General features: G+C 52.1%; 1 protein-coding gene across 1 annotated transcript in view; it reads right to left on the bottom strand.

Moving 5' to 3' along the window:
* Positions 1 to 231: 231 nt before the first annotated feature.
* The window catches only part of LOC112215277 (mitochondrial carnitine/acylcarnitine carrier protein-like), a 45,749-nt gene continuing 32,518 nt past the window's right edge, over positions 232 to 13,462 (bottom strand). Inside the window, 2 exon segments of the mRNA XM_042299887.1 lie at positions 232 to 1,342; positions 12,304 to 12,431. Of these exon segments, the coding sequence (XP_042155821.1) occupies positions 1,280 to 1,342; positions 12,304 to 12,431 (191 nt within the window). The 3' untranslated portion in view covers positions 232 to 1,279.

The following is a 13,462-nucleotide window of genomic DNA, read 5'->3' on the forward strand; positions in this document are numbered from 1 at the left end:
GCACCTCCTGCCCCAAAGATCTTCCCGCAACTATGCCTCCAGCAAAAAGACAGAATAAACTTCTTGAATACTAGAACATAAAGGTAGAAATACAATCTAGAAAATAGCTGTGGCCTACTCCTAGCACACCATAAAGGTAGAAATAGAATCTAGAATACACCTCTCTATGCTCAAAACCTTAGATTAGTGTCCAATGGTAATTTAGGGCCTGAATTACCCATAAACGATACATTAATAGACACAGCAATGTCATATTTGGCAAATTACACTTTATTCAAACAAATGTATAAAACCTGTTCTGAGATAAATCTGGATTGCTCATAAATGGATTTGATTAATTGTCCAAATTAATCAAATTATATCACATTATATCACATTTAAAATGTACATCAAAACCCCTAAATTGGTCAATAAACAAATGAAGGCATTTAAAAAAATTGTTTTAAATCTTCAACATTCAAACACGTCTTTATTGTTACTATTAACAATGAATAATGAATATAAATATAGTGCACTATTATCAGGTGCCTTTTAGACACAACCTTAGGTTCACAGAAATATGTAAAAATCATCCCCTTAAATAAATATCATGATTGTCATTATTTCACTGTGCGTTTAAACTTCTCTTCAACAAGACGTGAATCACAGGACAAGATATCAACCGAAACAGGATAAGATGTCAAACTGAAACAGGACAAGATATCAACCGAAACAGGACAAGATGTCAAACTGAAACAGGACAAGATATCAAACTGAAACAGGACAAGATGTCAAACTGAAACAGGACAAGATGTCAAACCGAAACAGGACAAGATGTCAAACTGAAACAGGACAAGATGTCAAACCGAAACAGGACAAGATGTCAAACTGAAACAGGACAAGATGTCAAACTGAAACAGGACAAGATGTCAAACCGAAACAGGACAAGATGTCAAACTGAAACATCAGTGAATATATTTTTAGAACCACATTAACAACAAGGAGGACAAGAATTCACATTGTTGTTGTCATGAAAAACCATGACTAGTTAAATAAAGGTTAAATACAACAACAAAAACCATCACCCTATTCCCTATATAGTTCACTACTTTCCCTATATAGTGCAAAACTGACCAGAGCCCTATTACCTACAGGCCCTAGGCAAAAGTAGTGCACTATATAGGGAATAGTGTGCCATTTGGGAAGCATGAAACTGAGGTCAAGAGAAGAGTCCAGTCTGAAGACAGCGACAGGTCAATGCAGGTTACAACCTCTTAATGACAGGTCATAGCAGGAGACTTCACCAGGTGGGAGCCAGCCAATTTAGACACTCTAACGCCAATTCATACCCTAGAAAACAGGCCTGAGGGAGACAGAGAGGAGATCAGAGCAGAAAGAACCCTAGAAAGAAAATGATGGGTTATGGATGCTGATAGGTGGGTTGGTGTGGTACTGTGTGTTGATAAGTGGGTTGGTGTGATGCTGGATGCTGATAGGTGGATTGGTGTGGCGGCAGGTAGCCTAGCGGTTAGACCATTGAGCAGGAAAAATAAGGTTTCTATGTGAAATCCATAGATTAGGGCCTAATGAAATTATTTTAATTGAACGATTTCCTTATTGACTGTAACTCAGCAAAATCTTTGAAGTTGTTGCATGTTGCATTTGTATTTTTGTTCAGTGTAGTTCGAATCTTCAAGGTGAAAAATAGGTTGATCTGCCCTTTAGCAAGGCACTTAACCCTAATTGCTCCAGGGTCGCTGTCAATAATGGCTGTTCCCTGGCTGTGACCCCACTCTCTGACAGTGTCGCAGGGGAAACTGGGATATGTAAAAAGCACATTTCCATTTCATGCTTGTAGAGGTTATCCATTTGTAGGGCGGTTTCCTGGACACAGATTAAGGCTAATCCTAGACTAAATTTCTCAGACATGGTTTCAAATATTTTCACACTTGCCCTAGTCTAGATTTAAAACATCTGATTTCCAGAAGGAAGATTAGAGTTAATCTAGATCTAGGTGAAGACTTGTCCAGAGGCTTAACTTCAGATTAATGGATGTTGGCCCCTAGACTGAACTTGGCAATGGAGGGAAATGTATTACCTGGACTATTTCAATGATCATCAAAGAGCACCTCCAAGGCAAAAGGGCGGTAAAAGACAGGAGCAACTCACTGAATGATTTTGAAGAACTCAATTTCTGTGACATTTTCCGTGTGTACAAAGAAAATGCATCTATTTGTTTGCTTGAGCCAAGGCTTTCATCTGACTATCTTCAGGGAAGGCCCATCCCTCCTTCCCAACAACTGCTGATCACCTTGAGGTTTTTGGCATCTGGAACCTTCCATCGTGAAACAGGAGATTAGTGTAAGTGAACTGACTGTATGCAGAAATGTCCACAAAGTCTATATGTGAACTGAACGACAATTACATCAATTTCGCTGATGCTGCTGCCCAAGCCAACTACAAGGTAGAGTTCTATTACTATGGGAACTTCCCTGGAGTCATTGGCTGTATAGACAGATATATAAATGGCGCCGGAGGGGATGGCTGCCGTTTTATGGGCTCTTAACCAACCGTGCTATTTTGTTGTTTTTTCGCATTGTTTGTAACTTGTTTTGTACATAATGTTGCTGCTACCGTCTCTTATGACCGAAAAGAGCTTCTGGACATCAGAACAGAGATTACTCACCTTGAACTGGACAAATCATTTTTTTCGTACGAGAAGGATGTATTCCAGACACCCGAACAGGCCCTCATCCCCGTCATTCGCAGGAGAGGGAAACGGCGGTGTCGCGGAAGGAGATCGGGTGCCTTGTGAGGATCCGGCAACGAGAGTGCCTTTTCCATCAGTACAACTGGCCTACTTACAATCGCTCAATAATAAAGTGGACAAACTACAAGCATGTATATCCCATCAACGGGACATTAAAAACTGTAATATCTTATGTTTCACTGAGTCGTGGCTGAATGACGACATGAAAAACATACAGCTGGTGGGTTATACACTGTATCAGCAGGATAGAACAGCAGCCTCTGGTAAGACAAGGGTTGGTGGTCTATACACTGTATCAGCAGGATAGAACAGCAGCCTCTGGTAAGACAAGGGGTGGTGGTCTATACACTGTATCAGTAGGATAGAACAGCAGCCTCTGGTAAGTCAAGGGGTGGTGGTCTATACACTGTATCAGCAGGATAGAACAGCAGCCTCTGGTAAGACAAGTGGTGGTGGTCTATGTGTATTTGCAACAGCTGGTGCAAGGAAGGAAGTCTCAAGGTTTTGCTTGCCTGAGGTAGAGTATCTCATGATAAGCTGTAGACCACGCTATCTACCTAGAGAGTTTTAATCTATATTCTTCGTAGCTGTCTATTTACCACCACAGACCGATGCTGGCACTAAGACCACACTCAATGAGCTGAATAAGGCCATAAGCAAACAGAAAAACGCTCATCCAGAGGCGGCGCTCCTAGTGGCCGGGGACTCTAATAAAGGGAAACTTAAATCCGTTTTACCTAATTTCTACCAGCATGTTAAATGTGCAACCAGAGGGAAAAAACTCTAGACCCCTTTACTCCACACACAGAGATGTGTGCAAAGCTCTCCCTTGACCTCCATTTGGCAAATCTGACCATAATTCCATCCTCCTGATTCCGGCTTTCAAGCAACAATTAAAGCAAGAAGCACCGGTGACTCAGTCAATACAAAAGTGGTCAGATGAAGCAGATGCTACACTACAGGACTGTTTTGGTAGCACAGACTGGAACATGTTCCAGGATTCTTCAGATCGCAATGAGGAGTACACCACATCAGCCACTGGCTTCATCAATAAGTGCATCGATGACATCGTCCACCGGGGTCCTCCACCAGTCCCCCAGATCCTCTGGTCTAACTGGGGGTCCTCCACCAGTCCCCCAGATCCTCTGGTCTAACTGGGGGTCCTCCACCAGTCCCCCAGCTCCTCTGGTCTAACTGGGGGTCCTCCACCAGTCCCCCAGATCCTCTGGTCTAACTGGGGGTCCTCACCAGTTCCCCAGCTCCTCTGGTCTAACTGGGGTCCTCCACCAGTTCCCCAGCTCCTCTGGTCTAACTGGGGGTCCTCCACCAGTTCCCCAGCTCCTCTGGTCTAACTGGGGGTCCTCCACCAGTTCCCCAGCTCCTCTGGTCTAACTGGGGGTCCTCCACCAGTCCCCCAGCTCCTCTGGTCTAACTGGGGGTCCTCCACCAGTCCCCATTCTGCCTCTGGTCTTACTGGGGGTCCTCCACCAGTCCCCCATCTGCCTCTGGTCTTACTGGGGGTCCTCCACCAGTCCCCCAGCTCCTCTGGTCTTACTGGGGATCCTCCACCAGTCTCCCATCTGCCTCTGGTCTTACTGGGGGTCCTCCACCAGTCCCCAGCTCCTCTGGTCTAACTGGGGTCCTCCACCAGTCCCCCAGATCCTCTGGTCTAACTGGGGTCCTCCACCAGTCCCCAGCTCCTCTGGTCTAACTGGGGGTCCTCCACCAGTCCCCCAGATCCTCTGGTGCCTCTGGTCTTAACTGGGGGTCCTCCACCAGTCCCCCAGATCTGGTCTTACTGGGGGTCTCCACCAGTCCCCATCTGCCTCTGGTCTTACTGGGGTCCTCCACCAGTCCCCCAGCTCATCTGGTCTAACTGGGGGTCCTCTCCACCAGTCCCCCAGCTCATCTGGTCTAACTGGGGTCTCCACCAGTCCCCCAGCTCCTCTGGTCTAACTGGGGGTCCTCCACCAGTCCCCCCATCTGCCTCTGGTCTTACTGGGGGTCCTCCACCAGTCCCCCAGCTCCTCTGGTCTTACTGGGGTCCTCCACCAGTCTCCTGGTCATCTCCCCAGCTCCTCTGGTCTTACTGGGGTCCTCCACCAGCTCCTCTGGTCTAACCATCTGCCTCTGGTCTTACTGGGGGTCCTCCACCAGTCCCACAGCTCCTCTGGTCTAACTGGGGGTCCTCCACCAGTCCCCCAGCTCCTCTGGTCTAACTGGGGGTCCTCCACCAGTCCCCATTCTGCCTCTGGTCTTACTGGGGGTCCTCCACCAGTCCCCCATCTGCCTCTGGTCTTACTGGGGGTCCTCCACCAGTCCCCCAGCTCATCTCGTCTAACTGGGGGTCCTCCACCAGTCCCCCAGCTCCTCTGGTCTAACTGGGGGGTCATCTCCTCTGGTCTTACTGGGGGTCCTTCCACCAGTCCCCCAGCTCATCTGGTCTAACTGGGGTCCTCCACCAGTCCCCCAGCTCCTCTGGTCTAACTGGGGTCCTCCACCAGTCCCCATCTGCCTCTGGTCTTACTGGGGTCCTCCACCAGTCCCCCATCTGCCTCTGGTCTTACTGGGGGTCCTCCACCAGTCCCCCAGCTCATCTGGTCTAACTGGGGGTCCTCCACCAGTCCCCCAGCTCCTCTGGTCTAACTGGGGGTCCTCCACCAGTCCCCCAGCTCCTCTGGTCTAACTGGGGGTCCTCCACCAGTCCCCCATCTGCCTCTGGTCTTACTGGGGGTCCTCCACCAGTCCCCCATCTGCCTCTGGTCTTACTGGGGGTCCTCCACCAGTCACCCAGCTCATCTGGTCTAACTGGGGGTCCTCCACCAGTCCCCCAGCTGCCTCTGGTCTTACTGGGGGTCCTCCACCAGTCCCCCAGCTCCTCTGGTCTAACTGGGGGTCCTCCACCAGTCTCCCAGCTCCTCTGGTCTAACTGGGGGTCATCCACCAGTCCCCCAGCTCCTCTGGTCTTACTGGGGTCCTCCACCAGTCCCCATCTTTCTCTGGTCTAACTGGGGTCATCCACCAGTCCCCCAGCTCCTCTGGTCTAAGCTCCTCTGGGGGGTCCTCCACCAGTCCCCATCTGCCTCTTTCTCTGGTCTCCACCAGTCCCCAACTGGGGGGTCCTCCACCAGTCCCCAGCTCCTCTGGTCTAACTGGGGGTCCTCCACCAGTCCCCAGCTCCTCTGGTCTAATTGGGGGTCCTCCACCAGTCCCCCAGCTCCTCTGGTCTAACTGGGGGTCCTCCACCAGTTCCCCAGCTTCTCTGGTCTAACTGGGGGTCCTCCACCAGTCCCCCAGCTCCTCTGGTCTAACTGGGCGTCCTCCACCAGTCCCCATTCTGCCTCTGGTCTTACTGGGGGTCCTCCACCAGTCCCCCAGCTCCTCTGGTCTAACTGGTGGTTCCTCCACCAGTCCCCATTCTGCCTCTGGTCTTACTGGGGGTCCTCCACCAGTCCCCCAGCTCCTCTGGTCTTACTGGGGATCCTCCACCAGTCTCCCATCTGCCTCTGGTCTTACTGGGGGTCCTCCACCAGTCCCCCATCTGCCTCTGGTCTTACTGGGGGTCCTCCACCAGTCCCCCAGCTCCTCTGGTCTAACTGGGGGTCATCCACCAGTCCCCCAGCTCCTCTGGTCTAAGTGGGGGTCCTCCACCAGTCCCCCATCTGCCTCTGGTCTTACTGGGGGTCCTCCACCAGTCCCCAGCTCCTCTGGTCTTACAGGGGGTCCTCCATCAGTCCCCCAGCTCATCTGGTCTTACTGGGGGTCCTCCACCAGTCCCCCAGCTCCTCTGGTCTAACTGGGGTCATCCACCAGTCCCCCAGCTCCTCTGGTCTAAGTGGGGTCCTCCACCAGTCCCCCATCTTTCTCTGGTCTAACTGGGGTCCTCCACCAGTCCCCATTCTGCCTCTGGTCTTACTGGGGTCCTCCACCAGTCCCCCATCTGCCTCTGGTCTAACTGGGGGTCCTCCACCAGTCCCCCAGCTCCTCTGGTCTTACTGGGGATCCTCCACCAGTCTCCCCATCTGCCTCTCTGGTCTTACTGGGGGGTCCTCCACCAGTCCCCCCATCTGCCTCTGGTCTTACTGGGGGTCCTCCACCAGTCCCCCAGCTCCTCTGGTCTAACTGGGGATCCTCCACCAGTCCCCATCTGCCTCTGGTCTTACTGGGGTCCTCCACCAGTCCCCCATCTGCCTCTGGTCTTACTGGGGTCCTCCACCAGTCCCCATCTGCCTCTGGTCTTACTGGGGGTCCTCCACCAGTCCCCCAGCTCGTCTGGTCTTACTGGGGATCCTCCACCAGTCTCCCATCTGCCTCTGGTCTTACTGGGGGTCCTCCACCAGTCCCCCAGCTCCTCTGGTCTAAGTGGGGGTCCTCCACCAGTCTCCCATCTGCCTCCGGTCTTACTGGTGGTCCTACACCAGTCCCCCAGCTCCTCTGGTCTTACAGGGGGTCCTCCATCAGTCCCCCAGCTCATCTGGTCTAACTGGGGGTCATCCACCAGTCCCCCAGCTCCTCTGGTCTAACTGGGGGTCATCCACCAGTCCCCCAGCTCCTCTGGTCTAAGTGGGGGTCCTCCACCAGTCCCCCATCTTTCTCTGGTCTAACTGGGGTCATCCACCAGTCCCCAGCTGCCTCTGGTCTTAAGTGGGGGTCCTCCACCAGTCCCCCATCTTTCTCTGGTTTTACTGGGGTCCTCCACCAGTCCCCCAGCTCCTCTGGTCTAACTGGGGGTCCTCCACCAGTCCCCCATCTGCCTCTGGTCTTACTGGGGGTCCTCCACCAGTCCCCCAGCTCCTCTGGTCTTACTGGGGATCCTCCACCAGTCTCCCATCTGCCTCTGGTCTTACTGGGGGTCCTCCACCAGTCCCCCATCTGCCTCTGGTCTTACTGGGGGTCCTCCACCAGTCCCCCAGCTCCTCTGGTCTAACTGGGGTCCTCCACCAGTCCCCCAGCTCTGGTCTCTGGTCTAAGCTCCTCTGGGGGGCCCTCCACCAGTCCCCCATCTGCCTCCGGTCTAACTGGGGGTCCTACACCAGTCCCCCAGCTCCTCTGGTCTTACTGGGGGTCCTCCATCAGTCCCCCAGCTCATCTGGTCTTACTGGGGGTCCTCCACCAGTCCCCCAGCTCCTCTGGTCTAACTGGGGGTCATCCACCAGTCCCCCAGCTCCTCTGGTCTAAGTGGGGGTCCTCCACCAGTCCCCCATCTTTCTCTGGTCTAACTGGGGGTCATCCACCAGTCCCCCAGCTCCTCTGGTCTAAGTGGGGGTCCTCCACCAGTCCCCCATCTTTCTCTGGTCTTACTGGGGGTCCTCCACCAGTCCCCCAGCTCCTCTGGTCTAACTGGGGGTCCTCCACCAGTCCCCCAGCTCCTCTGGTCTTACTGGGGATCCTCCACCAGTCTCCCATCTGCCTCTGGTCTTACTGGGGGTCCTCCACCAGTCCCCCAGCTCCTCTGGTCTAAGTGGGGGTCCTCCACCAGTCTCCCATCTGCCTCCTGGTCTTACTGGCGGTCCCACCAGTCCCCCAGCTCCTCTGGTCTTACAGGGGTCCTCCATCAGTCCCCCAGCTCATCTGGTCTTACTGGGGTCCTCCACCAGTCCCCCAGCTCCTCTGGTCTAACTGGGGGTCATCCACCAGTCCCCCAGCTCCTCTGGTCTTAAGTGGGGTCCTCCACCAGTCCCCCATCTTTCTCTGGTCTAACTGGGGGTCATCCACCAGTCCCCCAGCTCTTCTGGTCTAAGTGGGGGTCCTCCACCAGTCCCCCATCTTTCTCTGATCTTACTGGGGTCCTCCACCAGTCCCCCAGCTCCTCTGGTCTAACTGGGGTCCTCCACCAGTCCCCATTCTGCCTCTGGTCTTACTGGGGTCCCCACCAGTCCCCCATCTGCCTCTGGTCTTACTGGGGTCCTCCACCAGTCCCCCAGCTCCTCTGGTCTTACTGGGGATCCTCCACCAGTCTCCCATCTGCCTCTGGTCTTACTGGGGGTCCTCCACCAGTCCCCCATCTGCCTCTGGTCTTACTGGGGGTCCTCCACCAGTCCCCCAGCTCCTCTGGTCTAACTGGGGGTCATCCACCAGTCCCCCAGCTCCTCTGGTCTAAGTGGGGGCCCTCCACCAGTCCCCCATCTGCCTCCGGTCTAACTGGGGGTCCTACACCAGTCCCCCAGCTCCTCTGGTCTTACTGGGGGTCCTCCATCAGTCCCCAGCTCATCTGGTCTTACTGGGGTCCTCCACCAGTCCCCCAGCTCCTCTGGTCTAACTGGGGGTCATCCACCAGTCCCCCAGCTCTCTCTGGTCTAAGTGGGGGGTCCTCCACCAGTCCCCCATCTTTCTCTGGTCTTACTGGGGGTCCTCCACCAGTCCCCCAGCTCCTCTGGTCTAACTGGGGGTCATCCACCAGTCCCCCAGCTCCTCTGTTCTAAGTGGGGGTCCTCCACCAGTCCCCCATCTGCCTCTGGTCTTACTGGGGGTCCTCCACCAGTCCCCCAACTGCCTCTGGTCTTACTGGGGGTCCTCCACCAGTCGCCCAGCTCATCTGGTCTAACTGGGGGTCCTCCACCAGTCCCCCAGCTCCTCTGGTCTAACTGGGGGTCCTCCACCAGTCCCCCAGATCCTCTGGTCTAACTGGGGGTCCTCCACCAGTCCCCCAGCTCATCTTTCTCTGGTCTAACTGGGGGTCCTCCATCAGTCCCCCAGCTCCTCTGGTCTTACTGGGGGTCTTCCACCAGTCCCCCATCTGCCTCTGGTCTTACTGGGGGTCCTCCACCAGTCCCCCAGCTCATCTGTTTTAACTGGGGGTCGTCCACCAGTCCCCCAGCTCCTCTGGTCTTACTGGGGGTCCTCCACCAGTCCCCCAGATCCCCTGGTCTAACTGGGGGTCCTCCACCAGTCCCCCAGCTCATCTTTCTCTGGTCTAACTGGGGGTCCTCCACCAGTCCCCCAGCTCCTCTGGTCTTACTGGGGGCCCTCCACCAGTCCCCCAGCTCCTCTGGTCTAAGTGGGGGTCCTCCACCAGTCTCCCAGCTCATCTGTCTCTGGTCTTACTTGCGGTCCTCCACCAGTCTCCCAGCTCATCTGTCTCTGGTCTAACTGGGGGTCCTCCAACAGTTCCCCAGCTCCTCTGGTCTTACTGGGGGGTCATCTCCATCCTAAGTGGGGGTCCCCCCAGCTCTGGTCTGGTCCTCCACCTCCCCCAGTTCACTGGGGTCCTCCACCAGTCCCCCATCTGCCTCTGGTCTTACTGGGGGTGATCCACCAGTCCCCCATCTCATCTGGTCTAAGTGGGGGTCCTACAACAGTTCCCCAGCTCCTCTGGTCTTACGGGGGTCCTCCACCAGTCCCCCAGTTCATCTGTCTCTGGCCTGACTGGGGGTCCTCCACCAGTTCCCCAGCTCCTCTGGTCTTACTGTGGGTCCTCCACTAGTCCCCCAGCTCCTCTCGTCTTACTGGGGTCCTCCACCAGTCCCCAGCTCCTCTGGTCTTACTGGGGTCCTCCACCAGTCCCCCAGTTCATCTGTCTCTGGCCTGACTGGGGGTCCTCCACCAGTTCCCCAGCTCCTCTGGTCTTACTGGGGGTCTTCCACCAGTCCCCCAGCTCCTCTGGTCTTACTGGGGGTCCTCCACCAGTCCCCCAGCTCCTCTGGTCTTACTGGGGGTCCTCCACCAGTCCCCCAGATCATCTGTCTCTGGCCTGACTGGGGGTCCTCCACCAGTTCCCCAGCTCCTCTGGTCTTACTGGGGGTCTTCCACCAGTCCCCCAGCTCATCTGTCTCTGGTCTTACTGGGGGTCCTCCACCAGTCCCCCAGCTCATCTGTCTCTGGTCTTACTGGGGGTCCTCCACCAGTCTCCCAGCTCATCTGTCTCTGGTCTTACTGGGGATCCTCCACCAGTCTCCCAGGTCATCTGTCTCTGGTCTTCCTGGGGGTCCTCCACTAGTCTCCCAGCTCATCTGTCTCTGATCTTACTGAGGGTCCTCCACCAGTCTCCCAGCTCATCTGTCTCTGGTCTTCCTGGGGGTCCTCCACCAGTCCCCCAGCTCATCTGTCTCTGGTCTTACTGGGGTCCTCCACCAGTCTCCCAGCTCATCTGTCTCTGGTCTTACTGGGGATCCTCCACCAGTCTCCCAGCTCATCTGTCTCTGGTCTTCCTGGGGGTCCTCCACTAGTCTCCCAGCTCATCTGTCTCTGATCTTACTGAGGGTCCTCCACCAGTCTCCCAGCTCATCTGTCTCTGGTCTTCCTGGGGGTCCTCCACCAGTCTCCCAGCTCATCTGTCTCTGGTCTTCCTGGGGTTCTCCTACCAGTCTTGAAACACTCCCTACGTTTAACAGCATTTGTCTTCTTTAAGTAGATTTTCATATATTTTTCCACAGAACCTTAGAAAGACAAGATGATATAGAACTTATATTTGTAATTATTTGTGATAGTTTGTTACATTTCTGTCACACAAATACATTTAGGCCCCACTGTGTTGTTACACCAGAAAAGTAACATTTCAAAGTGACTCTGATTTGTAAAAGGGGGCCAGTAAATACAGTATATTACCTGAAGTTGCTGAAGCGTCCGTACGTTTAGTTTTTTGCTTGTGGAATTGTGGAATTCATTACAAATGGTAGTCCAGGCATTCTATTTCTTGTTTTCTGTTGATTAATCATACTGTTTGCTCTCCATAATTGGGTGATTTGACACAATTCACTTGAAGAGGGTTTTTCAAAGCCACAGTGTTTTCTGTAACCTCTGTCCATTGTTTGGATTAGGTGAGTTGCTCCAATTCCACACAATGCTTATGTATTAGTGTCCCCTGCCTGGTTTCTGGAGCATCCTCAGGTCAGAACATTAACCAAATCAAGCTTCACAAAGATGAACTGGTTAGTCCTTACTTTCCTTAGTCTGGGACTCCCTAGTCTAGAACTAATTCATCTGAAGTTAAACGGCTCAGAAAGCCATTGTTTTATCTAGATTCATTTAAGTAGAATTAGCCTGGTCCTGATTTAAATTGAACTCTGTCTGTGAAACCGCCCAGTAGTGAAACAGGACAAATATAAGCACCCCCTATTTGACCTTTTCAAATGGTGATTGGTGGGGTGGTGTGGTGCTAAATGCTGATAGGTGGGTTGGTGTGGTACTAGATGCTGATAGGTGATGTGGTACTAAATGCTGATTGGTGGGTTGGTGTGGTACTAAATGTTGATAGGTAGGTTGGTGTGGTACAAAATGCTGATAGGTGGGGTGGTGTGGTACTAAATGCTGATTGGTGGGGTGGTACTAAATGTTGATAGGTAGGTTGGTGTGGTACTAAATGTTGATATGTAGGTTGGTGTGGTACTAAATGTTGATAGGTAGGTTGGTGTGGTACTAGATGCTGATAGGTGATGTGGTACTAAATGCTGATTGGTGGGTTGGTGTGGTACTAAATGCTGATAGGTGGGTTGGTGTGGTACTAAATGTTGATTGGTGGGGTGGTGTGGTACTAAATGCTGATTGGTGGGGTGGTGTGGTACTAAATGCTGATTGATGGGGTGGTGTGGCTATAGGTCTTGTAATAGGTTGTCTACCGCGTTGGCAGGGAAGGCTCTGAGGAACACGGCGTTGGATCCTTTATAGAGTGCTCTGGGCCCCTCGTCACGAAGCAGCTCCCGCAGTACATCTACCAGACCTGTTCCCCTGTACCGCCCGTCTGGAGCTACACACACACAGTAAGAAAAAAAACATTTTCATTTGAATCTAAATGTTTAGCTATAGTTCCCCCAGGTAATTTGAATCTAAATATTTAGCTATAGTTCCCCCAGTTAATTTGAATCTAAATATTTAACTATAGTTCCCCCAGTTAATTTGAATCTAAATATTTAGCTATAGTTCCCCCAGTTAATTTGAATCTAAATATTTAGCTAAATATTTATAGTTCCCCCCCAGTTAATTTGAATCTAAATATTTAGCTATAGTTCCCCAGTTAATTTGAATCTAAATATTTAGCTATAGTTCCCCTAAATATTTAGCTATAGTTAATTTGAATCTAAATATTTAGCTATAGTTCAGTTAATTTGAATCTAAATATTTAGCCCCAGTTAATTTGAATCTAAATATTTAGCTATAGTTCCCCCAGTTAGTTCCCCAGTTAATTTGATGTTTAGCTATAGTTCCCCCAGTTAATTTAAATATTTAGCTATAGTTCCCCCAGTTAATTTGAATCTAAATATTTAGCTATAGTTCCCCCAGTTAATTTGAATCTAAATATTTAGCTATAGTTCCCCCAGTTAATTTGAATCTAAATATTTAGCTATAGTTCCCCCAGTTAATTTGAATCTAAATATTTAGCTATAGTTCCCCCAGGTCTTCACACAGGTATTCATTCAGTGATCCTTCTCTGTACCTTCCTCTGTTACTCTGGAGCAGGATGAGGACTGAGAATCTGTCTGTTATTGCCAGTTGCCACCACTACATGGGAGCATTCAGCTGCTGTCTCCTATAGTCCTGGCTGACAGGCTCCTGTAGTTTCATGTCATTTAGCAGACGCTCTCATGCAGAGATATTTACAGTCAGGACATTCAACTAAGTTAGGTAAAACCACCACATTTCACAGTTTTCAGTCAGGCCATTCAACTGTGACAACCCTCCCACTCTGTCTGCCGAATTCTTTTTCTTTGCTCTTGTTCTCCTTAATAGGAGGTTGGTGGGCGGAGCCGGGAGGGTCGTCAGCAAAATGGGACACACCTG

Source organism: Oncorhynchus tshawytscha, linkage group LG16 (genome assembly GCF_018296145.1).
Source record: "Oncorhynchus tshawytscha isolate Ot180627B linkage group LG16, Otsh_v2.0, whole genome shotgun sequence".
Classification (NCBI taxonomy): Eukaryota; Metazoa; Chordata; class Actinopteri; order Salmoniformes; family Salmonidae; genus Oncorhynchus; species Oncorhynchus tshawytscha.